The following is a 27,733-nucleotide window of genomic DNA, read 5'->3' as shown; positions in this document are numbered from 1 at the left end:
ACCGCAATAGCACAGGACAACAGCAACGCAGTTGTGGGAATGAAATACCTTCTGGATTCTCTGCTGGTACTCCACCGCCTTCCGTTTCAGTTCCTCGCTTGTTAGCCTTGAGTCTCGAAGTTCAGATTCGTAGAGGTCACTGCGGCGTCGGGCAGCCGACAGGTCTTCCTCCAGCTGCCGGATGGTAACTTGCATCTCTTCCAGCTGCGCATGGTACTCCTAACCAGATGGAGCACACATTGTGGTCAACATTGGCAACTAGAGATGTCCGATAATGGCTTTTTTGCCGATATCCGATTTTCCGATATTGTCCAACTCTTAATTACCGATTCCGATATCAACCGATACCGATATATACAGTCATGGAATTAACACATTATTATGCCTAATTTTGTTGTGATGCAACGCTGGATGCATTAAACCAGGGGTGCTCACACTTTTTCTGCAGGCGAGCTACTTTTTAATTGATCAAGTCGTGGGGATCTACCTCATTCATATATTTAATTTATATTTACTTATTTATGAAATATATGTTTTTGTTAACAAGTTAAAGGTGTTTAATGATAATGCAAGCATGTTTAACACATATAGTTAATATTGTTAAGAAATCAAAGGTGTTTAATGATAATACAAGCATGTTTAACACATATAGTTAATATTGTTAAAAAATTAAAGGTGTTTAATGATAATACAAGCATGTTTAACACATATAGTTAATATTGTTAAAAAATTAAAGGTGTTTAAAGATAATACAAGCATGTTTAACACATAATTAATATTGTTAACAAGTTAAAGGTGTTTAAAGATAATACAAGCATGTTTAACACATATAGTTAATATTGTTAATAAGTGAAAGGTGTTTAAAGATAATACAAGCATGTTTAACACATATAGATTCCTTTCTTTCATGAAGACAAGAATATAAGTTGGTGTATTACCTGATTCTGATGACTTGCATTGATTGGAATCAGACAGTGGTGCTGATAATGTCCGCATTTTCGAATGGAGGAGAAAAAAAGTCCTCCTTTCTGTCCAATACCACATGAAAGTGGTTGGTTTTTGGCATCTTATTTGTCCAGCTTCCGTACTCCTTTGTATACACTTTACAAGAAATACATTGTCGGCAAACTCCGTAGCTTGCTAGCTTGTGCACGCCAGCTTTCTGAGACTCTTATTTTGTTAGCGCAACTGTGCAGTCGGTCTTTGGAGTTTTGACGACAGGTACGGCGCCAGAGTCTGTTGAAATAAAGTGTTTCTCGCCTTCCAGTCGGTAATTTTAATGAGCTGGCAGCAGCCAGCGTCATCTCAGAAGACCCTCGGGTGCCGTGAATGTCAATCAAGTGACGAAAGTGACGTCATAGTGAAGATTTATGATCGCTCATTTTTAGGACTATTTTTTTCAATGCCTGGCTGGTGATCGATTGACACACCCTCCGAGATCGACCGGTAGCTCGCGATCGACATAATGAGCACCCCTGCATTAAACAATGTAACAAGGTTTTCCAAAATAAATCAACTCAAGTTATGGAAAAAAAATGCCAACATGGCACTGCCATATTTATTATTGAAGTCACAAAGTGCATTATTTTTTTAAACATGCCTCAAAACAGCAGCTTGGAATTTGGGACATGCTCTCCCTGAGAGAGCATGAGGAGGTTGAGGTGGGCAGGGTTGGGGTTGAGATGGGGGGAGATAGCGGGGCGTGTATATTGTAGCGTCCCGGAAGAGTTAGTGCTGCAAGGGATTCTGGGTATTTGTTCTGTTGTGTTTATGTTGTGTTACGGTGCGGATGTTCTCCCGAAATGTGTTTGTCATTCTTGTTTGGTGTGGGTTCACAGTGTGGCGCATATTTGTAACAGTGTTAAAGTTGTTTATACGGCCACCCTCACTGTATGGCTGTTGACCAAGTATTCATGCATTCACTTGTGTGTGTGAAAAGTCATAGATATTATGTGACTGGACCGGCACTTAAAGGCAGTGCCTTTAAGGTTTATTGCCGCTCTGTACTTCTCCCTACGTCCGTGTACACAGTGGCGTTTTAAAAAGTCATACATTTTACCGATACCGATAATTTCCGATATTACATTTTAAAGCACCGTATTTTTCGGACTATAAGTCGCAGTTTTTTTCATAGTTTGGGGTGCGACTTATACTCAGGAGCGACTTATGTGCGAAATGATTAACACATTAGCGTAAAATATCAAATAATATTATTGATCTCATTCACGTAAGAGACTAGACGTATAAGATTTCATGGGATTTAGCGATTAGGAGTGACAGATTGTTTGGTAAACTTATAGCATGTTCTATATGTTATAGTTATTTGAATGACTCTTACCATAATATGTTACGTTAACATACCAGTTGGTTATTTATGCCTCATATAACGTACACTTATTCAGCCTGTTGTTCACTATTCTTTATCCATCCATCCATCCATCCATCTTCTTCCGCTTATCCGAGGTCGGGTCGCGGGGGCAGCAGCTTAAGCAGGGAAGCCCAGACTTCCCTCTCCCCAGCCACTTCGTCCAGCTCCTCCCGGGGGATCCCGAGGCGTTCCCAGGCCAGCCGGGAGAGATAGTCTTCCCAGCGTGTCCTGGGTCTTCCCCGTGGCCTCCTACCGGTCGGACGTGCCCGAAACACCTTCCTAGGGAGGCGTTCGGGTGGCATCCTGACCAGATGCCCGAACCACCTCATCTGGCTCCTCTTCATGTGGAGGAGCAGCGGCTTTACTTTGAGCTCCCCCCGGATGACAGAGCTTCTCACCCTATCTCTAAGGGAGAGCCCCGCTACTCGGCGGAGAAAACTCATTTCGGCCGCTTGTACCCGTGATCTTGTCCTTTCGGTCATGACCCAAAGCTCATGACCATAGGTGAGGATGGGAACGTAGATCGACCGGAAAATCGAGAGCTTTGCCTTCCGGCTCAGCTCCTTCTTCACCACAACGGATCGATACAGCGTCCGCATTACTGAAGACGCCCCACCGATCCGCCTGTCGATCTCACGATCCACTCTTCCCCCACTCGTGAACAAGACTCCGAGGTACTTGAACTCCTCCACTTGGGGCAAGATCTCCTCCCCAACCCGGAGATGGCACTCCACCCTTTTCCGGGAGAGAACCATGGACTCGGACTTGGAGGTGCTGATTCCCATCCCAGTCGCTTCACACTCGGCTGCGAACCGATCCAGTGAGAGCTGAAGATCTTGGCCGGAGGAAGCCATCAGGACCACATCATCTGCAAAAAGCAGAGACCTAATCCTGCAGCCACCAAACCAGATCCCCTCAACGCCTTGACTGCGCCTGGAAATTCTGTCCATAAAAGTTATGAACAGAATCGGTGACAAAGGGCAGCCTTGGCGGAGTCCAACCCTCACTGGAAACGTGTCCGACTTACTGCCGGCAATGCGGACCAAGCTCTGGCACTGATCATACAGGGAGCGAACTGCCACAATCAGACAGTCCGTTACCCCATACTCTCTGAGCACTCCCCACAGGACTTCCCGGGGTACACGGTCGAATGCCTTCTCCTAGTCCACAAAGCACATGTAGACTGGTTGGGCAAACTCCCATGCACCCTCAAGGACCCTGCCGAGAGTATAGAGCTGGTCCACAGTTCCACGACCAGGACGAAAACCACACTGTTCCTCCTGAATCCGAGGTTGGACTATCCGGCGTAGCCTCCTCTCCAGTACACCTGAATAGACCTTACCGGGAAGGCTGAGGAGTGTGATCCCACGATAGTTAGAACACACCCTCCGGTTCCCCTTTTTAAAGAGAGGAACCACCACCCCGGTCTGCCAATCCAGAGGTACCGCCCCCGATGTCCACGCGATGTTTATTTATTTTAAAATGCCTTTCAAATGTCTATTCTTGGTGTTGGCTTTTATCAAATTCATTTCCCCAAAAAATGCGACTTATACTCCAGTGCGACTTATATATGTTTTTTCCCTTCTTTATTATGCATTTTCGGCCGGTGCGACTTATACTCCGGAGCGACTTATACTCCGAAAAATACGGCATTTATTGGCTGATAATATCGGCTGTCCGATATTATCGGACATCTCTATTGGCAACAGCTGCACAATCGATTGAGTTCCGACGAGGGAGACAACGTCGCTCAGTTGTGATTGACAATGACAGAGAATATTAGCAAATAGTATTACCGTATTTTCCGCACTATTAGCCGCACCTAAAAACCACAAATTTACTCAAAAGCTGACAGTGCGGCTTATAACCCGGTGCGCTTTATATATGGATTAATATTAAGATTCATTTTCATAAAGTTTCGGTCTCGCAACTACGGTAAACAGCCGCCATCTTTTTTCCCCGTAGAAGAGGAAGTGCTTCTTCTTCTACGCAAGCAACCGCCAAGGTAAGCACCCGCCGCCATAGAACAGGAAGCGCTTCTTCTTCTACTGTAAGCAACCACCCGCCCGCGTAGAAGAAGAAGAAGCGCGCGGATATTACGTTTCATTTCCTTTGTGTGTTTACATCTGTAAAGACCACAAAATGGCTCCTACTAAGCGACAGGTTTCCAAGACGCAATCTCTCCATCCGCACACGGACTACTATTTCACAGCAACTGCCTAAAGACTTTCAAGAAAAGCTGGCTACTTTCCGTGCATATTGTAAAAACAAGATAGCTGAAAAAAAGATCCGGCCAGAGAACATTATCAACATGGACGAGGTTCCACTGACTTTTGATATTCCTGTGAACCGCACTGTGGATACAACGGGAGCACGTACGGTGAATATTCGCACCACAGGGAATGAGAAGTCATCCTTCACTGTGGTTCTAGCTTGCCATGCTAATGGCCAGAAACTTCCACCCATGGTGATATTCAAAAGGAAGACCTTGCCAAAAGAGACCTTTCCAGCCGGCGTCATCATAAAAGCTAACTCGAAGGGATGGATGGATGAAGAAAAGGTGAGCGAGTGGTTAAGGGAAGTTTACGCGAAGAGGCCGGGTGGCTTTTTTCACGCAGCTCCGTCCATGTTGATATACGACTCCATGCGCGCCCACATCACGCTGGTTTTTAATATATTATTAAAGTTTGACTGACCTATCTGACTGTTTTTTTGACATTCCTTTAGCGCAGTTAGATGCGGCTTATAACACGGGGCGGCTTACAGGTGGACAAAGTTTTGAAATATGCCGTTCATTGAAGGCGCGGCTTATAACCCAGGGCGCCTTATGGTGTGGAAAATACGGTATTGTACTCTTCTGTGGCCAAGAATGACCAAAATAGCCTAAATATTGTTGCACTGCTGTTGCACAACACTGCAAACAACTACGACATCAATAATCCTAACATACTGGTTCAAATAAGTCCACTTAATTTCTAAAGAACTGTTGCCTTTATGAATCTTTTCTTTTGCCACATTGTGTTGCGTGATTATGAACTGAGTGCATTGCGATTGGCACGAGTGTTAAATGCTTTGTGTGCCATTATGCCTCCCAACTGTGGGGGAAAAATACTTTCAGAGGCTTGTTTGGAACAGCTTGAAAAGGAAATTGCTCTACAAAGATGTGCTGACATTGTTTGGTTGTGCAGTGGGCTACAGATGCTGCAGTGCTCTGCAGCAATGGTTGCCAATCCCCACAAAATGGTAACAAAGGTAACTGAGAAAACCTTTTACATAATCAATAAGGGCAATTCTGGAATTTTTTTCTAGGAGAAAGTCAAAAACAATTTGCAGAACATTTTCTTGGTGTTGATCTTTCTTGAGTATTTATTGTGAAGCAAAATTAAAGGGGAACATTATCACAATTTCAGTTAAAACCATTAAAAATCAGTTCCCAGTGGCTTATATTTTTCGAAGTTTTTTCCAAAATTTTACCCATCACGCAATATCCCTAAAAAAAGCTTCAAAGTGCCTGATTTTAACCATCGTTATAAACACCCGTCCATTTTCCTGTGACGTCACATAGTGATGCCAACACAAACAAACATGGCGTAAAGAACAGCAAGCTATAGCGACATTAGCTCGGATTCAGACTCAGATTTCAGCGGCTTAAGCGATTCAACAGATTACGCATGTATTGAAACGGATGGTTGTAGTGTGGAGGCAGGTAGCGAAAACAAAATTGAAGAAGAAACTGAAGCTATTGAGCCATACACTCTTAGAAATAAAAGTGCTAAGTAGAACCATATATGGTTCTTCGGCTCGTCCTCATAGGAGAACCCTTTTTGGCTCCAGGTAGAACCTTTTTATAAAGGTTCCACCTGGAACCCTTTTGGAGGGTTCTACCTAGAACTGTGTGTGTAAGGTTCCACCCAGAACCCCCCATGAGAGGTTCTACAAAGAACCCACGCAGGGAGTTCCACTAAGAACCCTTTCGTATTTCAAGGGTTTCATCTAGAACCCACACAGGGAGTTCCACTAAGAACCCTTTTGTATTTCAAGACTTTCATCTAGAACCCACGCAGGGAGTTCCACTAAGAACCCTTTCGTATTTCAAGGGTTTCATCTAGAACCCACACAGGGAGTTCCACTAAGAACCCTTTTGTATTTCAAGACTTTCATCTAGAACCCACGCAGGGAGTTCCACTAAGAACCCTTTCGTATTTCAAGGGTTTCATCTAGAACCCACACAGGGAGTTCCACTAAGAACCCTTTCGTTTGTCAAGGGTTTCATCTAGAACCTATGCAGGGAGTTCCACTAAGAACCCTTTCATGTTTCAAGGGTTTCATCTAGAACTCACACAGGGAGTTCCACAAAGAACTCTTTCATGTTTCAAGGGTTTCATCTAGATCTGACACAGGGGGTTCTAAAAACATCCCTTTTCAAAGGTTTTCACCGATAACCGTCTTGTCTTCTGAGGGTTCTATAAAGAACCATATTGTATTCTACAGATCATTTTAGTTCATATTATATTGTGGTCATTTATCATGTTGACATTGAACAAACATTCAAAACATTTTAATGAGAAAAACATTTATTTAAAGATAGGCACCATTATTGGCAAATGTTATCAGGAAGTATGTCCCTGGTGACACAGGATCTTACCCATGCTTTCAACAATCCCTGAAGAACTCTTTCTTCCAAAAACGGTTCTCTGGATCAAAATAGTTCTTACTGGAACCCTTAGTGTTAGTGAGAACCCTTTTAAAACCAATTATTCAGAAAAGGGGTTTTAAAGGGTTCTCTCGATCAAAATGGTTCTTACTGGAACCATTAGCGTTACCAAGAACCCTTGAAAAACCCTTTCTTCGGGAAAGGGTTTTTCAGAAGCAAATGGTTCCGGTTAGAACCTCAGCCCTTGTAGAAGAACCCTTTTAGAACCCTTATTTCTAAGAGTGTATCGGTTTGAACCGTATGCAAGCGAAACCGACGAAAACGACACGACAGCCAGCGACACGGGAGAAAGCGAGGACGAATTTGGCGATCGCCTTCTAACCAACGATTGGTATGTGTTTGTTTGGCATTAAAGGAAACTAACAACTATGAACTAGGTTTACAGCATATGAAATACATTTGGCAGCAACATGCACTTTGAGAGTGCAGACAGCCCAATTTTCATCAATTAATATATTCTGTAGACATACCCTCATCCGCGCTCTTTTCCTGAAAGCTGATCTGTCCAGTTTTGGAGTTGATGTCAGCAGGCCAGGGAAGCTAGGGTCGATAGGGGGTTTAGCTCGCTCGTCTGCGGGAACAAACTGCCGCCATTGCTTGCCATGCTACCGAGGTCCTTTGTCCCTGAATTGCTCACACACTCCGGCAGATTCAAAGGGGGTCTGGCGGCAGATTTCTTTGACTTTATCGTTGGAAATGCATCTGCTTTGAGTGTCGCAGGATATCCACACATTCTTGCCATCTCTGTCGTAGCATAGCTTTCGTCGGTAAAGTGTGCGGAACAAACGTCCAATTTCTTGCCACTTTGGCATCTTTGGGCCACTGGTGCAACTTGAATCCGTCCCTGTTGGTGTTGTTACACCCTCCGACAACACACCGACGAGGCATGATGTCTCCAAGGTACGGAAAACAGTCGAAAAAACGGAAAATAACAGAGCTGATTTGACTCGGTGTTTGAGAAAATGGCGGATTGCTTCCCGTTGTGACGTCATCGCTCCGAGAGCGAATATTAGAAAGGCGTTTAATTCGCCAAAATTCGCCCATTTAGAGTTCGGAAATCGGTTAAAAAAATATATGGTCTTTTTTCTGCAACATCAAGGTATATATTGACGCTTACATAGGTCTGGTGATAATGTTCCCCTTTAAAATTAAATCAAGTGGAAATTGATAGAGTATATGAAACTAAATTCTTGGGAATAATAATTGATCATAAATTATGTTGGAAACCGCATATTAAATATATAAAGGGAAAAATATCCAAATCCATTGCTATTCTGTATAAAGTAAGACACATGTTGAATAAGACATGTCTGCATATGTTATATTATTCTTTTATTTTTCCATATTTAACATACTGTGTTGAAGTTTGGGGAAATGTTTATAAAACAATCATAGACCCAATAATTAAACTTAAAAAAAAAGGGTAATTAGAATAATACACAAAGCGTGCTACTACGAACATACCAATCCATTATTTATAAGTTCTAATGTGTTAAAAATGTTTAAATATTGTGTTTTTAAAAACAATGGAAATGATGTTTGGAGTAAAGAACAACAGCCTTCCAGCTTGTATTCTTAGGTTATTTAAATTAAGAGGAGAAAACAAACAGGGATATTGATTTTTGAAATAGGTAAAGTAAGAAGGAATATAAAATACAAATGTATTTCAGTTTTCGGAGTTAAATGGTGGAACAAGCTCAGTGATGAGCTGAAGACATGCACTTCTTTGTTAAGCTTTAAGAAAACCTTGAAAGGTGAAATCATTGAAAATTATGAAATATAGCAACGATTACTTTCATCCTATTGATTTTTTTTAACGATGTTCCAGGCAATCTAATTATCAGTGAATGTATAGGATAGCATACCTGCCAACTTTTGAAATCAGAAAAACCTAGTAGCCAGGGTCCAGGGGACGCAAAATGATTATTAGCATTCAGACAGGTTCAAATGTTGCTAAAACCATCACTGTTTGGGCGACGAAAAACGTTGACAGTTTTCCACTTGTATCGCTAGCAACGGCATTAGACTTGTGTTTTTTTGTCCCAACGTGGTCTTTTACATCGCTAATTCCTCCGTGTCCGATCGAAAAATCTTGTCTGCACAAGGTGCAATTCGCGTAGTTTTCACCCTTTTTGGAACGGATAATTATTCCCGGATAGGCTTTTGAATATTCTTCACGGAATGACTGCAGTTTTCTTTTCGGTTTAAGACTCGTTTGCGATTTTTCTCCGGCTGATTCCATGATCGTTCGCTCGTTTGGAAACAATGGCAACTGTATGGCGTCACATTAGTGCCAAAAATCCGAGCGCATAAAAACTGTTATCGCACGCTGATTCTCCACTTCGTGCGCGCGCGCGACACCATTTTGCGCTCGCGTGGTGCCTTTCTGCGCGCGCGCGATGCCTTTCTGCGCGCTCTCTGTGTACTCCTGGCATCTCTCCTCGCGCTGTCATGTTTCTTTTTGGCACTTTGGGGGCGGGTATGCTTAGACGGCCCCTTCTTTCTGATTGGCTGTGAGCATTTTTCATATGACCAATCATTCTCCAGTGTAGCAACGTTGTAGCCATCTTACTTCAGACATCTAGCCTCAATCATTACATTGATGTCAATGGTACATGTACGACTTAAATTACCATAACTTGCTCAATTTTCGACCAATTTACAAACGGTTTGCCTTGTTACAAATCTTATTACATGTAGATAAGACATAGGATGCTGTTGAAATTACCTCTTTCGCTTTAAAAAAAAAAGACTTAATTGTGCCACATAGTTGTGTCGGGTCAGTGTTAGTCAGTTCTCTGATTACCGTATTTTCCGCACTATAAGGCGCACCTAAAAACCATAAATTTACTCAAAAGCTGACAGTGCGGCTTTTAACCCGGTGCGCTTTATATATGGATAAATATTAAGATTCATTTTCATAAAGTTTCGGTCTCGCAACTTCGGTAAACAGCCGCCATCTTTTTTCCCGGTAGAACAGGAAGCGCTTCTTCTTCTACGCAAGCAACCGCCAAGGTAAGCACCCGCCCCCATAGAACAGGAAGCGCTTCTTCTTCTACTGTAAGCAACCACCCGCCCGCGTAGAAGAAGAAAAAGAGCGCGGATATTACCGTACGTTTCATTTCCTGTTTACATCTGTAAAGACCACAAAATGGCTCCTACTAAGCGACAAGGATCCGGTTCATGAAAAGACGCAATCTCTCCATCCGCACACGGATTACTATTTCACAGCAACTGATATTCCTGTGAACCGCACTGTGGATACAACGGGAGCACGTACGGTGAATATTCGCACCACAGGGAATGAGAAGTCATCCTTCACTGTGGTTCTAGCTTGTCATGCTAATGGCCAGAAACTTCCACCCATGGTGATATTCAAAAGGAAGACCTTGCCAAAAGAGACCTTTCCAGCCGGCGTCATCATAAAAGCTAACTCGAAGGGATGGATGAAGAAAAGATGAGCGAGTGGTTAAGGTAAGTTTAAGTTTACGCGAAGAGGCCGGGTGGCTTTTTTCAGCAGCTCCGTCCATGTTGATATACGATTCCATGACTGTTTTTTTGACATTCCTTTAGCGCAGTTAGATGCGGCTTATAACACGGGGCGGCTTATGGGTGGACAAAGTTTTGAAATATGCCGTTCATTGAAGGCGCGGCTTATAACCCAGGGCGCCTTATGGTGCGGAAAATACGGTATTTTAAACTGTTTCAGAATACATTATTAAAAGCTATTTTTAACATTTTAAAAACAAAATTCTAAGATTATTTCATTAATTTTATGGCTGAATCAAAAGAAATTCCATAAATTAGAAAACAAATGTTCAAGAAGAAGTGAAAATATAAAATAATGTTATGGTTGGATGTTATTGCTGGTGGACCAGTTCTGGCTGAAAGATGTGATTATGGTGTTTGTTGTCTTATTATTTATTTGGGTCACATTTTGTATTACCCTGTATTGTGTTTATGTGGTATGAAATAACCTTCATCAGCGCGCAACATTTTTTTATCCACTTCTTCCTCCGTAAATCTTGATACCGTATTTTCCGCACCATAAGCCACCCTGGGTTATAAGCCGCGCCTTCAATGAACGGCATATTTCAAAACTTTGTCCACCTATAAGCCGCCCCGTGTTATAAGCCGCATCTAACTGCGCTAAAGGAATGTCAAAAAAACAGTCAGATAGGTCAGTCAAACTTTAATAATATATTAAAACCAGCGTGATGTGGGCGCGCATGGAGTCGTATATCAACATGGACGGAGCTGCGTGAAAAAAGCCACCCGGCCTCTTCGCGTAAACTTACCTTAACCACTCGCTCATCTTTTCTTCATCCATCCATCCCTTCGAGTTAGCTTTTATGATGACGCCGGCTGGAAAGGTCTCTTTTGGCAAGGTCTTCCTTTTGAATATCACCATGGGTGGAAGTTTCTGGCCATTAGCATGGCAAGCTAGAACCACAGTGAAGGATGACTTCTCATCCCTGTGGTGCGAATATTCACCGTACGTGCTCCCGTTGTATCCACAATGCGGTTCACAGGAATATCAAAAGTCAGTGGAACCTCGTCCATGTTGATAATGTTCTCTGGCCGGATCTTTTTTTCAGCTATCTTGTTTTTACAATATGCACGGAAAGTAGCCAGCTTTTCTTGAAAGACTTTAGGCAGTTGCTGTGAAATAGTAGTCCGTGTGCGGATGGAGAGATTGCATCTTTTCATGAACCGAAAACCTGTCGCTTAGTAGGAGCCATTTTGTGGTCTTTACAGATGTAAACACACAAAGGAAATGAAACGTAATATCCGCGCTTCTTCTTCTTCTACGCGGGCGGGTGGTTGCTTACAGTAGAAGAAGAAGCGCTTCCTGTTCTATGGGGGCGGGTGCTTACCTTGGCGGTTGCTTGCGTAGAAGAAGAAGCACTTCCTCTTCTACGGGGAAAAAAGATGGCGGCTGTTTACCGTAGTTGCGAGATCAAAACTTTATGAAAATGAATCTTAATATTAATCCATATATAAAGCGCACCGGGTTATAAGCCGCACTGTCAGCTTTTGAGTAAATTTGTGGTTTTTAGGTGCGGCTAATAGTGCGGAAAATACGGTACATATTGACGATGACCCGCCCTGCTATACTTCTGATTGGCTCTGAGCATTTTTCAGCGTTTTTCGCCTGACCAATCAGAAAGAAGAGGCCGTCTAAGCATACCCGCCCCCAAAGTGCCAAAAAGAAAACATGACAGCGCGAGGAGAGATGCCAGGAGTACACAGAGAGCGCGCAGAAAGGCACCGCGCGCGCGCAAAATGGTGTCGCGCGCGCGCACGAAGTGGAGAATCAGCGCGCGATAAGTTTTTATGCGCTCGGATTTTTGGCACTAATGTGACGCCATACAACTGGTGCCTCGTGCTTGGCAGCGGTGCTATAAATAGCCTCGCGCATGGCATTCGGAATGGCTCGATAGGAAGTTACGGGAAGCAGTGTCGATTGTCATTGTTGTTACGCGATTTCGTGAATAAAACTTAAAAAAAAAAATTTTTTTTAATTAATGAAAAACCGTACTTTTTATCACTGCAACCGTAACCCCGGAATAGGTTGATGAAAACCGTACTAATTACGGGAAAACCGGAGTAGTTGGCAGGTATGGGATAGGCAAATATAAGCTTTGGCTTCAGCCTATTCCTTTTTCGGTCATTCTTTTTGTGTGTAAATGTGTATGATTGTTAAATATGTATAATCTGTACTGTTAAACTGGTCACACAAAATGGTTGATGACCGAAATAAACTTATTTCATTCATTCATTCAAGGATGATTGCCTTCCTTGGTCCCTTTTTATCCTGGAGTGGACGGTAGGTAACTGCCTTGATTACTGATCAAAATCTCCATTTTGGTTGCTTGCAGAGATGCCATCTGCAGGAATGACCTTTATGATTACTATAAGGGAATCTTCAGAAGTGATCTCCTGCCTGAGTAGCACTGACAAAGAAGCAGCTACCATAGCAATTTCATTAGTGCAGGCAACTTTAGCAGCGACTTCTCACAAGGTTGGATTGATTTTCCCGTTTTTAGTTGTCATCTTTTAATTTTCTAAGGGTTAAGCGAGAAAGAAACAAACCAGAAAAAGATGATAGTAGCATATGAACCACCATTTTACATACCTGTTCTTTGATTTCCTGTAGCTTGCTGCTCTGTTCGCGGATGTCGTGGAGCAGCTGCATGGCTTTGTCATCCTCTCTGGAGACTTCCACGCGTGCCTCCTCCAGGCTTCTCTTTAGGCTCTGCAAACAGCATATAGAACATGTATTTTATTTATTTGGTACAGGGCACCGAAGCAAAATTGAGTAAAAGAAGTAGGGGTGTAACGGTAAAAGTATTTGTATTGAACCGTTTCAGTACGGGGGGGTTTGGTTCGGTTCGGAGGTGTACCGAACAAGTTTCCACACGAACATATGAAGTAGCCGCCTAAGCTAAAGTCTTAACAAGCTGTTCCGCTTTCTGTCTCTTGTCTCTGTCAGTCCTCTACACAGCACCCAGCATTGTCCCACCCACACAACCATCTGATTGGTTACACGCAGAGAGGTAACAGCCAATCAGCAGTGCGTATTCAGAGCGCATGTAGTCAGTGCTTAGTGTTTAACAGGTAAGCATTAGGCAGCGGGCTCTCCCCAAATTATAATAAACACCTCCCAGTCAACTACTAGTAACATCACTATGAGCCCGTTGACCTTCTAGAAATATAAAAGGCAGCTCAGCTCGCTCGCAGTCCTGGCTTGAGGTGAAGGCTAATTCGCTTTTAGCATAACGTTAGCTCATTTTGCGGTGTGTGTGTGTGTTACGGACAGCAAAGCCCTGTCTGTCTGTTACTTCACTTTACCTTTTTCTGTGTTGATTGAGCTGTGTTGAAGCAGCAAAAAATTACATTATGTTAAATGAAGAGTTTCTGTCTTTGATAGTTGATAAAATAATGTAAGTGCATCATTAAGCCTACATGAACTCCATGGTGTTCAGGGATGAATAGTCTCTCCTATTGCTATTGCATACCTGCCAACTTTTGAAATCAGAAAAACCTAGTAGCCAGGGTCCAGGGGACGCAGGCCCCGGTAGGTCCAGGATAAAGTCCTGGTGGGGGGTTCAGGCTTCGCCTTCCGACGCAAAATGATTATTAGCATTCAGACAGGTTAAAATGTTGCTAAAACCATCACTTTTCTATCAGTCACAGTGACTTTTCAAAACAAAAATATTACAGCAAAAATCATATGGGTTGATTGACATGTTTATTCTGTAAGCTAACTTCAATAGTTTGAAATGATTTTGACAGTTAATGCCAGTTATCCTGTCAACCTTTCACAAGACTTCAATTTGTTAATTGAAAGTATAAACAGTATAAACACTTTTTACAGTAAACAAATGGTAAAACAGTACTAAACAATTCCATTAAAAAAAAAAATTGGTGTCATAATTAACTTTCTGTCCAAGCTTGTATAATCTACTGCCTTGTTCAATTGTAAAAAATATTCTGTGCCTAAAATTCACATTTCTATCACAATTATCATACTGTAAACATGGTAAGCTAACTTCATTAAAATTAATAGTCCTGTCAATAGCATGGAATTACAATTCAAATGGAGTTTTTTTGTAAGCCTTTCAAAAGAATTCAAAATATGAAAAATTAATGAAAATTAATTTAAGCCATCAGACACTTGAAAAGTGGCACATCACATCTCTAATGTAATCATTTGAACTTTTCAACAGAAATAGCACTGCAAAAATATTAAGGACATACTTCTGTATTTTGGTAGTTATGCTGTCAACATTTAACAAGATTTCTTCAACTTGGACTTGAAAGCATAAATAGTATAAACACTTTTAACAGTATAACAGTACTAAACAATTCCAATAGATAACATTGGTGTCATTACCTTTTTTCTTTGCTCAATTATTGTCTCCGTAAATAAAACTTCGGCATTTATCACATCCAAAGAATCTGTTTGGGCGACGAAAAACGTTGAAAGTTTTCCACTTGTATCGCTAGCAACGGCATTAGACTTGTGTTTTTTTGTCCCAACGTGGTCTTTTACAACGCTAATTCCTCCGTGTCCGATCGAAAAATCTTGTCTGCACAAGGTGCAATTCGCGTAGTTTTCACCCTTTTTGGAACGGATAATTATTCCCGGATAGGCTTTTGAATATTCTTCACGGAATGACTGCAGTTTTCTTTTCGGTTTAAGACTCGTTTGCGATTTTTCTCCGGCTGATTCCATGATCGTTCGCTCGTTTGGAAACAATGGCAACTGGTGCCTCGTGCTTGCAGCGGTGCTATAAATAGCCTCGCGCATTTAAAAAAAAATTTTTTTTTAATTAATGAAAAAACGTATTTTTTATCACTGCAACCGTAACCCGGAATAGGTTGATGAAAACCGTACTAATTACAGGAAAACCGGAGTAGTTGGCAGGTATGCATTATGTTAAATGAAGAGTTTCTGTCTCTGATAGTTGATATAATAATGTAACTGCATCATTAAGCCTACATGAACTCCATGGTGTTCAGGGATGAATAGTCTCTCCTACTGCTATTGTACTATTTTTTCAGCTATAAGTTACATTAATCATTAGTAATGGAGCAGCCTAGTTTTGAATGGCAGGGTCCCTGCTATCACATGTTGATAAAAAATATAACATTTACCGTACATAATAAAAATCAACTACAGGGTTCCCAAATGCTGTAATTAATTAAGCATGATGAGTTGACTTGAAACTGTTTAATGTTGCACTTTTTATATGTAGAAGAAAAGTTTTGTCATTTTATTTAATCTGAGCAACAACTTGAGGCAGTTTAATGTTGATTAACGTGGGCAGAATTATTATAGTGTTCCCAATGTTAAAAGGATAAAGCCATTGTTTACAAATTTGGTAAATAAATAACCAAAAAATTTATATTTTGTTGTTTTCTTACTGTACCGAAATAGAACCGAACCGTGACCTCTAAACCGAGGTACGTACCGAACCAAAATTTTTGTGTACCGTTACTCCCCTAGAAAGAAGCATTATTTTGTCCCAAGGTTTCACTTTAATGTAATCTGGATTTTTTAGATGTATTATGTGCCTGATTAGAATGAATGGCTCTCAACGGCACTTTTCCAAATCACGCGTTTGACGTGGTTCCTCTCTTTAAGAAGGGGAACCGGAGGGTGTGTTCTAACTATCGTGGGATCACACTCCTCAGCCTTCCCGGTAAGGTCTATTCAGGTGTACTGGAGAGGAGGCTACGCCGGATAGTCGAACCTCGGATTCAGGAGGAACAGTGTGGTTTTCGTCCTGGTCGTGGAACTGTGGACCAGCTCTATACTCTCGGCAGGGTCCTTGAGGGTGCATGGGAGTTTGCCCAACCAGTCTACATGTGTTTTGGGGACTTGGAGAAGGCATTCGACCGTGTCCCTCGGGAAGTCCTGTGGAGAGTGCTCAGAGAGTATGGGGTATCGGACTGTCTGATTGTGGCAGTCCGCTCCCTGTATGATCAGTGCCAGAGCTTGGTCCGCATTGCCGGCAGTAAGTCGGACACGTTTCCAGTGAGGGTTGGACTCCGCCAAGGCTGCCCTTTGTCACCGATTCTGTTCATAACTTTTATGGACAGAATTTCTAGGCGCAGTCAGGGCGTTGAGGGGATCTGGTTTGGTGGCTGCAGGATTAGGTCTCTGCTTTTTGCAGATGATGTGGTCCTGATGGCTTCATCTGGCCAGGATCTTCAGCTCTCACTGGATCAGTTCGCAGCCGAGTGTGAAGCGACTGGGATGAGAATCAGCACCTCCAAGTCCGAGTCCATGGTTCTCGCCCGGAAAAGGGTGAAGTGCCATCTCCGGGTTGGGGAGGAGATCTTGCCCCAAGTGGAGGAGTTCAAGTACCTCGGAGTCTTGTTCACGAGTGAGGGAAGAGTGGATCGTGAGATCGACAGGCGGATCGGTGCGGCGTCTTCAGTAATGCGGACGCTGTATCGATCCGTTGTGGTGAAGAAGGAGCTGAGCCGGAAGGCAAAGCTCTCAATTTACCGGTCGATCTACGTTCCCATCCTCACCTATGGTCATGAGCTTTGGGTTATGACCGAAAGGACAAGATCACGGGTACAAGCGGCCGAAATGAGTTTCCTCCGCCGGGTGGCGGGGCTCTCCCTTAGAGATAGGGTGAGAAGCTCTGCCATCCGGGAGGAGCTCAAAGTAAAGCCGCTGCTCCTCCACATCGAGAGGAGCCAGATGAGGTGGTTCGGGCATCTGGTCAGGATGCCACCCGAACGCCTCCCTAGGGAGGTGTTTAGGGCACGTCCGACCGGTAGGAGGCCACGGGGAAGACCCAGGACACGTTGGGAAGACTATGTCTCCCGGCTGGCCTGGGAACGCCTCGGGGTCCCACAGGAAGAGCTGGACGAAGTGGCTGGGGAGAGGGAAGTCTGGGCTTCCCTGCTTAGGCTGCTGCCCCCGCGACCCGACCTCGGATAAGCGGAAGAAGATGGATGGATGGATGGCGTTTGACGCTCAAACACATCCATCCATCCATTTTTTACCGCTTGTCCCGTTCGGGGTCGCAGGGGGTTGCTGGAGCCTATCTCAGCTGCACATGGGCGGAAGGCGGGGTACACCCTGGACAAGTCGCCAACTCATCACAGGACCAACACAGATAGACAGACAACATTCACACACTAGGGCCCATTTCGTGTTGCCAATCAACCTATCCCCAGGTGCATGTCTTTGGAGGTGGGAGGAAGCCGCAAACATTTTCCATTAAAAAGACTTCAGGAAACGCAAGAGATTTTGCCGAGGCCCTATTAGAGAATGTTTGTGTAACTCACGCACAGAACGTCTGCGGGGATTCAGACTTATGACTCACGCTGCATTCGGTGATGTAGGTGGCAAGGTCTTGCTCGAGGATGCCTCTTTGAGTCTCAGAGGCCTTCAACTCCACGTCTTTCTGGTGGAGCACTGACTCCAGGTCAGTCATTTTGCGTTGGAACCTGGAAATCTCCTGCTCCATCTGGAGACACAAGACACAATAAATAATGCAGCTCCATATTGATTGATTCAAATGTGGCATTAATGGAAGAAGAGAAACTGCTTCTTGAGATTTGAGCACTGCAATTATAAAGAGGTAAAAATGTAATTACAGTAGTTAACTCAAAGATAAGATATGAACAGAGGTGGGTAGAGTAGCCAGAAATTGTACTCAAGTAAGAGTACTGTTACTTTAGAGATTTATTACTCAAGTAAAAGTAAGGAGTAGTCACCCAAATATTTACTTGAGTAAAAGTAAAAAGTATGTTGTGAAAAAACTACTCAAGTACTGAGTAACTGATGAGTAACATACACACTTATATCATATATATATATATATATATATATATATACATACACACATATATATATACAGTTTATTATTTATATGTATTTATTTTGCTGTTTTTGTTTACCTGTTAAAGGTGTTTTAATGAATATACATGCATGTTTAACATATAGATTCCTTTCTTTCATGAAGACTAGAATATAAGTTGGTGTATTACCTGATTCTGATGACTTGCGTTGATTGTAATCAGACAGTAGTGATGATAACGTCCACGTTTTCAAATGGAGGAGGAGAAAAGTTCCTCCTTTCTGTCTAATACCACATGAAAGTGGTGGGTTTTTGGCATCTTATTTGTCCAGCTTCCATATTCGTTTTTATACACTTTACAAGAAATATATTGGCGTCAAACTCCGTAGCTTGCTAGCTTGTTTGCGCTGGCATTCGGAGACTCTTGTTTTGAAAGCGCAGGCGCGATGGAGCGGCACTTTTATTGTGAAGACAGGAACGTCCTCATGTGCGGTCAGTCTTTAGGCTTTTGACGGGATGTACGGTTGAAATAAAAAAGTATCTTTTTTCCTTCACACTTTTGATTGATTGATTGGAACTTTTATTATTAGATTGCACAGTACAGTACATATTCCGTACAATTGACCACTAAATGGTAACACCCCAATAAGTTTTTCAAATTGTTTAAGTCAGGTCATGTGACCGCCTGGCTCTGTTTTATTGGTCCAACGTCACCAGTGACTGCATCTGATTGGTGGAACGAAGTGAAACGTCACCAGTAAGGCAGGCACTATGAAGGTCTGTCTGACAGACCAAAACAAACAAAGCGTGCATTAACAGATCGATAAAAATTAGTAGCGAGTAGCGAGCTGAATGTAGATAAAAGTAGCGGAGTAAAAGTAGCGTTCCTTCTCTATAAATATACTTAAGTAAAAGTAAAAGTATGTTGCATTAAAACTACTCTTAGAAGTACAATTTATCCCAAAAGTAACTCAAGTAGATGTAACGAAGAAAATGTAGCGCGTTACTACCCACCTCTGGAAATGAAGCAGGAAAAGCAGCTAAATTACACTAAAAGAAAATGTAAAGTGTATCCAGAACCATTGAATCTCGAATAATTTACCCAAGCGAAAGATATCTGGTGATTGCAATTAGTCGTTTTTGTTCAGGACACAATTCATTTCAATTGCACCAGTATTTAAATTGTCACAAAATCCAAATGACATATTTTGGGATGCGTTTACGGACGAAGAATCTCACCTTGTGACATTTGTCTTGGGTTTCTTGTAATTCTTTGCTTTTAAGATGGAGTTTCTTTTCCAGAGAGTTGGTCTTGGCAGGAGAGTTGAGGCCTGCAGACACTGCCCTAGAGCAAACCACACATAAAATACTTCTTTATAACGTAACTGACAAGGGCAGCTGAAAAACATGACAACATACCATATTAATATCTTAATTCAAGTTTCAAGTTTATTCACAATACCATATAACAATTACAATAGTATTGAGATATCATCATTTAAAGATGTTGGTACGTGAAAGGGTCCCCCAAATAAGCTAGAAGAAGCTTTTGACAGGGGGTCCAGAGGATAGTATACAGGTAAAAGCCAGTAAATTAGAATATTTTGAAAAACTTGATTTATTTCAGTAATTGCATTCAAAATGTGTAACTTGTACATTATATTTATTCATTGCACACAGACTGATGCATTCAAATGTTTATTTCATTTAATTTTGATGATTTGAAGTGGCAACAAATGAAAATCCAAAATTCCGTGTGTCACAAAATTAGAATATTACTTAAGGCTAATACAAAAAAGGGATTTTTAGAAATGTTGGCCAACTGAAAAGTATGAAAATGGAAAATATGAGCATGTACAATACTCAATACTTGGTTGGAGCTCCTTTTGCCTCAATTACTGCGTTAATGCGGCGTGGCATGGAGTCGATGAGTTTCTGGCACTGCTCAGGTGTTATGAGAGCCCAGGTTGCTCTGATAGTGGCCTTCAACTCTTCTGCGTTTTTGGGTCTGGCATTCTGCATCTTCCTTTTCACAATACCCCACAGATTTTCTATGGGGTTAAGGTCAGGGGAGTTGGCGGGCCAATTTAGAACAGAAATACCATGGTCCGTAAACCAGGCACGGGTAGATTTTGCGCTGTGTGCAGGCGCCAAGTCCTGTTGGAACTTGAAATCTCCATCTCCATAGAGCATGTCAGCAGCAGGAAGCATGAAGTGCTCTAAAACTTGCTGGTAGACGGCTGCGTTGACCCTGGATCTCAGGAAACAGAGTGGACCGACACCAGCAGATGACATGGCACCCCAAACCATCACCCAACCATGCAAATTTTGCATTTCCTTTGGAAATCGAGGTCCCAGAGTCTGGAGGAAGACAGGAGAGGCACGGGATCCACGTTGCCTGAAGTCTAGTGTAAAGTTTCCACCATCAGTGATGGTTTGGGGTGCCATGTCATCTGCTGGTGTCGGTCCACTCTGTTTCCTGAGATCCAGGGTCAATGCAGCCGTCTACCAGCAAGTTTTAGAGCACTTCATGCTTCCTGCTGCTGACCTGCTCTATGGAGATGGAGATTTCAAGTTCCAACAGGACTTGGCGCCTGCACACAGCGCAAAATCTACCCGTGCCTGGTTTACGGACCATGGTATTTCTGTTCTAAATTGGCCCGCCAACTCCCCTGACCTTAGCCCCATAGAAAATCTGTGGGGTATTGTGAAAAGGAAGATGCAGAATGCCAGACCCAAAAACGCAGAAGAGTTGAAGGCCACTATCAGAGCAACCTGGGCTCTCATAACACCTGAGCAGTGCCAGAAACTCATCGACTCCATGCCACGCCGCATTAACGCAGTAATTGAGGCAAAAGGAGCTCCAACCAAGTATTGAGTATTGTACATGCTCATATTTTTCATTTTCATACTTTTCAGTTGGCCAACATTTCTAAAAATCCCTTTTTTGTATTAGCCTTAAGTAATATTCTAATTTTGTGACACACGGAATTTTGGATTTTCATTTGTTGCCACTTCAAATCATCAAAATTAAATGAAATAAACATTTGAATGCATCAGTCTGTGTGCAATGAATAAATATAATGTACAAGTTACACCTTTTGAATGCAATTACTGAAATAAATCAAGTTTTTCAAAATATTCTAATTTACTGGCTTTTACCTGTATACATGGAATGGTGAAACATGGTAGCAAGCACAACAACAAAAAACAAAACAAAAAACAACGCTATATGATTAACACAAGATAATAGTACTAAAGCAAGCATACACATACATACATTCATTCAACCATGCAAAACCCAACAGTAGTCTACCCCACATGAGGCATTAAATATAGGTGGTTAATAGATAAGTTTTCAGTTTCTTTTTGAAGTTGGAGAATGGATACAGCATCTTGAGGCTCTCATTAAGCCGGTTCCAAATCTTTGGTCCCCTGCATACAACACTTCGAGCGGTACAATCCAGTAAACGATGTTTCCCTGATATCAGATCTAAATTACGAGTGTTGTGGGCATGCTGGGGATGGTAGATAGGAACCAAGCTACAGAGCCTTAAATTCAGCCTGTAAATGACTTGATAGGTTAAACAAGCATTTTGATAAATATTGAACTCTGTCAGTCTTAAGAGATGATAATTATGGAATAGATGTGGAGTGGGGGCATTAAACTTGGACCATGACAGGGCCCGTATCATTTTCTTTTGCATGGATTCTAATTTGTGAAGGTAGGTAGGGAAGGTGTTACACCAGATGACATTACAGTAGTTTAGATGTGGTTCAAAGAGAGTTTTATATAGGGTGAGTAGAGCATAAAGAGGAAGATAATGACGAAGGTGAAAGAACACGCCAACATATTTGGATAATTTGTTTAACAGATGGCTAATGTGACATTTGAAATTGAGGTATTCGTCAATGATGACCCCCAGGAATTTTGTGGAGTACACTCTCTGTATTTCCTGCCCATTGATGTTGATATGGCAGTGCTCAGTATTTGTCCGCTTTTTATTAGAATGAAATAGAATAAAATTGGTTTTATTTACATTAAGTGAGAGCTTATTGCATTTGAACCAGGAATCTTCTTTCACAAGCTCTGAATTGACAGTTACTTGTAGATGGTGTAGGCTCCTGTGTGAGGTAAACAAATTTGTATCGTCAGCAAAAATTATTTTATGAAAAGTTTCGGAGGAGTTTACAAAATCATTTACAGGTAAAAGCCAGTAAATTAGAATATTTTGAAAAACTTGATTTATTTCAGTAATTGCATTCAAAAGGTGTAACTTGTACATTATATTTATTCATTGCACACAGACTGATGCATTCCAATGTTTATTTCATTTAATTTTGATGATTTGAAGTGGCAACAAATGAAAATCCAAAATTCCGTGTGTCACAAAATTAGAATATTACTTAAGGCTAATACAAAAAAGGGATTTTTAGAAATGTTGGCCAACTGAAAAGTATGAAAATGAAAAATATGAGCATGTGCAATACTCAATACTTGTTTGGAGCTCCTTTTGCCTCAATTACTGCGTTAATGCGGCGTGGCATGGAGTCGATGAGTTTCTGGCACTGCTCAGGTGTTATGAGAGCCCAGGTTGCTCTGATAGTGGCCTTCAACTCTTCTGCGTTTTTGGGTCTGTCATTCTGCATCTTCCTTTTCACAATACCCCACAGATTTTCTATGGGGCTAAGGTCAGGGGAGTTGGCGGGCCAATTTAGAACAGAAATACCATGGTCCGTAAACCAGGCACGGGTAGATTTTGCGCTGTGTGCAGGCGCCAAGTCCTGTTGGAACTTGAAATCTCCATCTCCATAGAGCAGGTCAGCAGCAGGAAGCATGAAGTGCTCTAAAACTTGCTGGTAGACGGCTGCGTTGACCCTGGATCTCAGGAAACAGAGTGGACCGACACCAGCAGATGACATGGCACCCCAAACCATCACTGATGGTGGAAACTTTACACTAGACTTCAGGCAACGTGGATCCTGTGCCTCTCCTGTCTTCCTCCAGACTCTGGGACCTCGATTTCCAAAGGAAATGCAAAATTTGCATGGTTGGGTGATGGTTTGGGGTGCCATGTCATCTGCTGGTGTCGGTCCACTCTGTTTCCTGAGATCCAGGGTCAACGCAGCCGTCTACCAGCAAGTTTTAGAGCACTTCATGCTTCCTGCTGCTGACCTGCTCTATGGAGATGGAGATTTCAAGTTCCAACAGGACTTGGCGCCTGCACACAGCGCAAAATCTACCCGTGCCTGGTTTACGGACCATGGCATTTCTGTTCTAAATTGGCCCGCCAACTCCCCTGACCTTAGCCCCATAGAAAATCTGTGGGGTATTGTGAAAAGGAAGATGCAGAATGCCAGACCCAAAAACGCAGAAGAGTTGAAGGCCACTATCAGAGCAACCTGGGCTCTCATAACACCTGAGCAGTGCCAGAAACTCATCGACTCCATGCCACGCCGCATTAACGCAGTAATTGAGGCAAAAGGAGCTCCAACCAAGTATTGAGTATTGTACATGCTCATATTTTTCATTTTCATACTTTTCAGTTGGCCAACATTTCTAAAAATCCCTTTTTTGTATTAGCCTTAAGTAATATTCTAATTTTGTGACACACGGAATTTTGGATTTTCATTTGTTGCCACTTCAAATCATCAAAATTAAATGAAATAAACATTTGAATGCATCAGTCTGTGTGCAATGAATAAATATAATGTACAAGTTACACCTTTTGAATGCAATTACTGAAATAAATCAAGTTTTTCAAAATATTCTAATTTACTGGCTTTTACCTGTATATATGTTTTTTTCCTTTTTTATTATGCATTTTCGGCCGGTGCGATTTATACTCTGGAGCGACTTATACTCCGAAAAATGCGGTACTGTAAAACAATGCTTAGAAACAATATTTGAATTGTAGTTTCCATCAAAGGCTTTACGGTGACTGACATTTCCTGCATACATTTTGTGTTGAGTAAGCATATATAGTATAAGGTCATATAAATAGGTATTAACATATTCAAGTAATCTAATCCAAACAAACCAGCGTGCATATCAAGTTCTATAAAATTAGCCACAAAAAAAGTCACATTAGGTCAGTTTTACCTACCAGAGAACAGGTTGGACTTATTACAGAACATTATTCCTGGAGATTAGGTCATTAGTTTGTGAGCGACATCGTCAATGAGAAGGATCGTGACCACTTAGGAATTCAGTTGATCTCCTCCACGGACAGGGATCACTCCCTGGGGGGCTATGGAAGCTGTCACCCTGGCCATCTGGCTGTGTCCATTCATGTCAATTTGACCTGTCGGTTAAGTTATTCTGAGCTCTCAATTAAAATGTTTGATGATTTACTACACAGCTTTAGAACATACACATGGTCGCTGCAATTCCCATTGATAAACAGAGGTGGGTAGAGTAGCCAGAAATTGTACTCAAGTAAGAGTACTGTTACTTTAAAGATGTATTACTCAAGTAAAAGTAAGGAGTAGTCACCCAAATATTTACTTGAGTAAAAGTAAAAAGTATGTTGTGAAAAAACTACTCAAGTACTGAGTAACTGATGAGTAACATACACACTCATATCATATATATATATATATATATATATATATATATATATATATACTGTATATATATATATATATATATATATATACATACATATACATTGATATATACAGTATATCATTTATATGTATTTATTTTGCTGCTTTTGTTTACATGTTAAAGGTGTTTTAATGAATATACATGCATGTTTAACATATAGATTCCTTTCTTTCATGAAGACAAGAATATAAGTTGATGTATTACCTGATTCTGATGACTTGCGTTGATTGTAATCAGACAGTAGTGATGATAACGTCCACGTTTTCAAATGGAGGAGAAGAAAAGTTCCTCCTTTCTGTCTAATACCACATGAAAGTGGTGGGTTTTTGGCATCTTATTTGTCCAGCTTCCATATTCGTTTTTATACACTTTACAAGAAATATATTGGCGTCAAACTCCGTAGCTTGCTACCTTGTTTACGCTGGCTTTCGGAGACTCTTATTTTGAAAGCGCATGCGCGATGGAGCGGCACTTTTATTGTGAAGACAGGAACGTCCTCATGTGCGATCAGTCTTTAGGCTTTTGACGGCATGTACGGTTGAAATAAAGTATCTTTTTTCCTTCACACTTTTGATTGATTGATTGGAACTTTTATAAGTCGATTGCACAGTGAAGTACACATTCCGTACAATTGACCACTAAATGGTAACACCCCAATAAGTTTTTCCACTTGTTTAAGTCAGGTCATGTGACCACCTGGCTCTGTTTGATTGGTCCAACGTCACCAGTGACTGCATCTGATTGGTGGAACGAAGTGAAACGTCACCAGTAAGGCAGGCACTTTGAAGGTCTGTCTGACAGACCAAAACAAACAAAGCGTGCATTAACAGATCGATAAAAATTAGTAGCGAGTAGCGAGCTGAATGTAGATAAAAGTAGCGGAGTAAAAGTAGCGTTCCTTCTCTATAAATATACTTAAGTAAAAGTAAAAGTATGTTGCATTAAAACTACTCTTAGAAGTACAATTTATCCCAAAAGTTACTCAAGTAGATGTAACGGAGTAAATGTAGCGCGTTACTACCCACCTCTGTTGATAAATGGGAGGGTGGAGCCTTGAACTGCTCTTATTCTTATGAATTTCAGATTTCTCTATAAATATTCCTACAAAAAGGACTCTAAATTGCATACCAGCTGCACTGCAAAAATACATTTCACCCACTAAAGCGCAGAGGCTATCTTGGAGAGTTTGAGACATGCTGCTTGGGGTATTTTCCGCACCATTAGCCGCACCTAAAAACCACAAATTTACTCAAAAGCTGACAGTGCGGCTTTTAACCCGGTGCGCTTTGTATATGGATAAATATTAAGATTCATTTTCATAAAGTTTCGTTCTCGCAACTTCGGTAAACAGCCGCCATCTTTTTTCCCGGTAGAGCAGGAAGCGCTTCTTCTTCTACGCAAGCAACCGCCAAGGTAAGCACCCGCCCCCATAGAACAGGAAGCGCTTCTTCTTGTACTGTAAGCAACCACCCGTCCCCGGAAGAAGAAGAAGCGCGCGGTGCATGCTGGGATATGTGACGTTTCATTTCCATTTGTGTGTTTATGTAAAGACCCCAAAATGGCTCCTATTAAGTGTGTTGTCTGTCTAATTATAAATAATGCAGACGAGGCGTGTTAACTGAGTTCTCAACGTTTACTCACAGCGTGCTCATAACCACATTCTAACTGCCAGCATACAACGCTTCTCAGGGCTACCGCGCATGCTCGTAACTATCGTTGCATGCTGGGTAGTGTAGTTGTTATATTTGCTAGCTCATAACATCACATTAAGAGACACGCTTACGCGCTTAATTCAATACTCGCCGTCATTCCGGGTGGATTGACAAAAGACCTCCAGCCGCTAGATATTGGTGTCAACAGGGCATTCGAAGCTAGACTGCTAACTGCGTGGGAACAATGGATGACAGAAGGCGAACACACCTTCACTAAGACAGGGAGGCAGCGCCAGACGACGCCAACATCTGCCAGTGGATCGTAAATGCCTGGGCAGATATTTCGGTCACAACTGTGGTCCGAGCTTTCCGGAAGGCAGGATTCACAGAACTGCTGGATAACAGTGACACTGACTCCGATGACTTCGACGAGACGGAACCGGCCATTTTGGATCTCACATTTGCCCAACTTTTCACTTCGGACACCGAAGACGAAGGATTTACGAATGAAGAATAACTTCAGAAAGTGAGCGCTATGTTTATTTTGTGTGTTGTGACATTAACGTTCGAGCAACATTATGTTGCTATTGCTCTGCACTATTTTGAATTTTACTATGTTTGTGATTGCACATTTGCGTACATTTTGGGAGTGAACAGAGTTGTTAGAACGCTGGTTTTTAATATATTATTAAAGTTTGACTGACCTATCTGACTGTTTTTTTGACATTCCTTTAGCGCAGCGTAGGCGCGGCTTATAGTCCGGGGCGGCTTATTGGTGGACAACGTTATGAAATATGCCATTCATTGAAGGTGCGGCTAATAATCCGGTGCGCCTTATAGTGCGGAAAATACGGTAGATAAAAGTAGCGGAGTAAAAGTAGCGTTCCTTCTCTATAAATATACTTAAGTAAAAGTAAAAGTATGTTGCATTAAAACTACTCTTAGAAGTACAATAAAAAGTTACTCAAGTAGATGTAACGGAGTAAATGTAGCGCGTTACTACCCACCTCTGTTGATAAATGGGAGGGTGGAGCCTTGAACTGCTCTTATTCTTAT

General features: G+C 41.9%; 1 protein-coding gene across 6 annotated transcripts in view; it reads right to left on the bottom strand.

Annotated features, from left to right (window-relative positions):
• The window catches only part of cita (citron rho-interacting serine/threonine kinase a), a 172,567-nt gene that overhangs the window by 107,967 nt on the left and 36,867 nt on the right, over positions 1-27,733 (bottom strand). For all 6 annotated transcript variants that reach the window (XM_061932779.2, XM_061932781.2, XM_061932782.2 and 3 more), the window contains exons 10-13: positions 19,655-19,760; positions 17,939-18,082; positions 13,222-13,341; positions 49-219 (exon numbers count right to left, since the gene is read on the bottom strand). In XM_061932779.2, coding sequence (XP_061788763.1) covers positions 49-219; positions 13,222-13,341; positions 17,939-18,082; positions 19,655-19,760 — 541 coding nt within the window. The remainder of the gene's footprint in view (positions 1-48; positions 220-13,221; positions 13,342-17,938; positions 18,083-19,654; positions 19,761-27,733) is intronic.

This window comes from Nerophis lumbriciformis, linkage group LG38 (genome assembly GCF_033978685.3).
Source record: "Nerophis lumbriciformis linkage group LG38, RoL_Nlum_v2.1, whole genome shotgun sequence".
Classification (NCBI taxonomy): Eukaryota; Metazoa; Chordata; class Actinopteri; order Syngnathiformes; family Syngnathidae; genus Nerophis; species Nerophis lumbriciformis.
The sequence above is the reverse complement of the archived record's forward strand: the minus strand, read 5'-3'. Positions and strand labels throughout refer to the sequence as shown.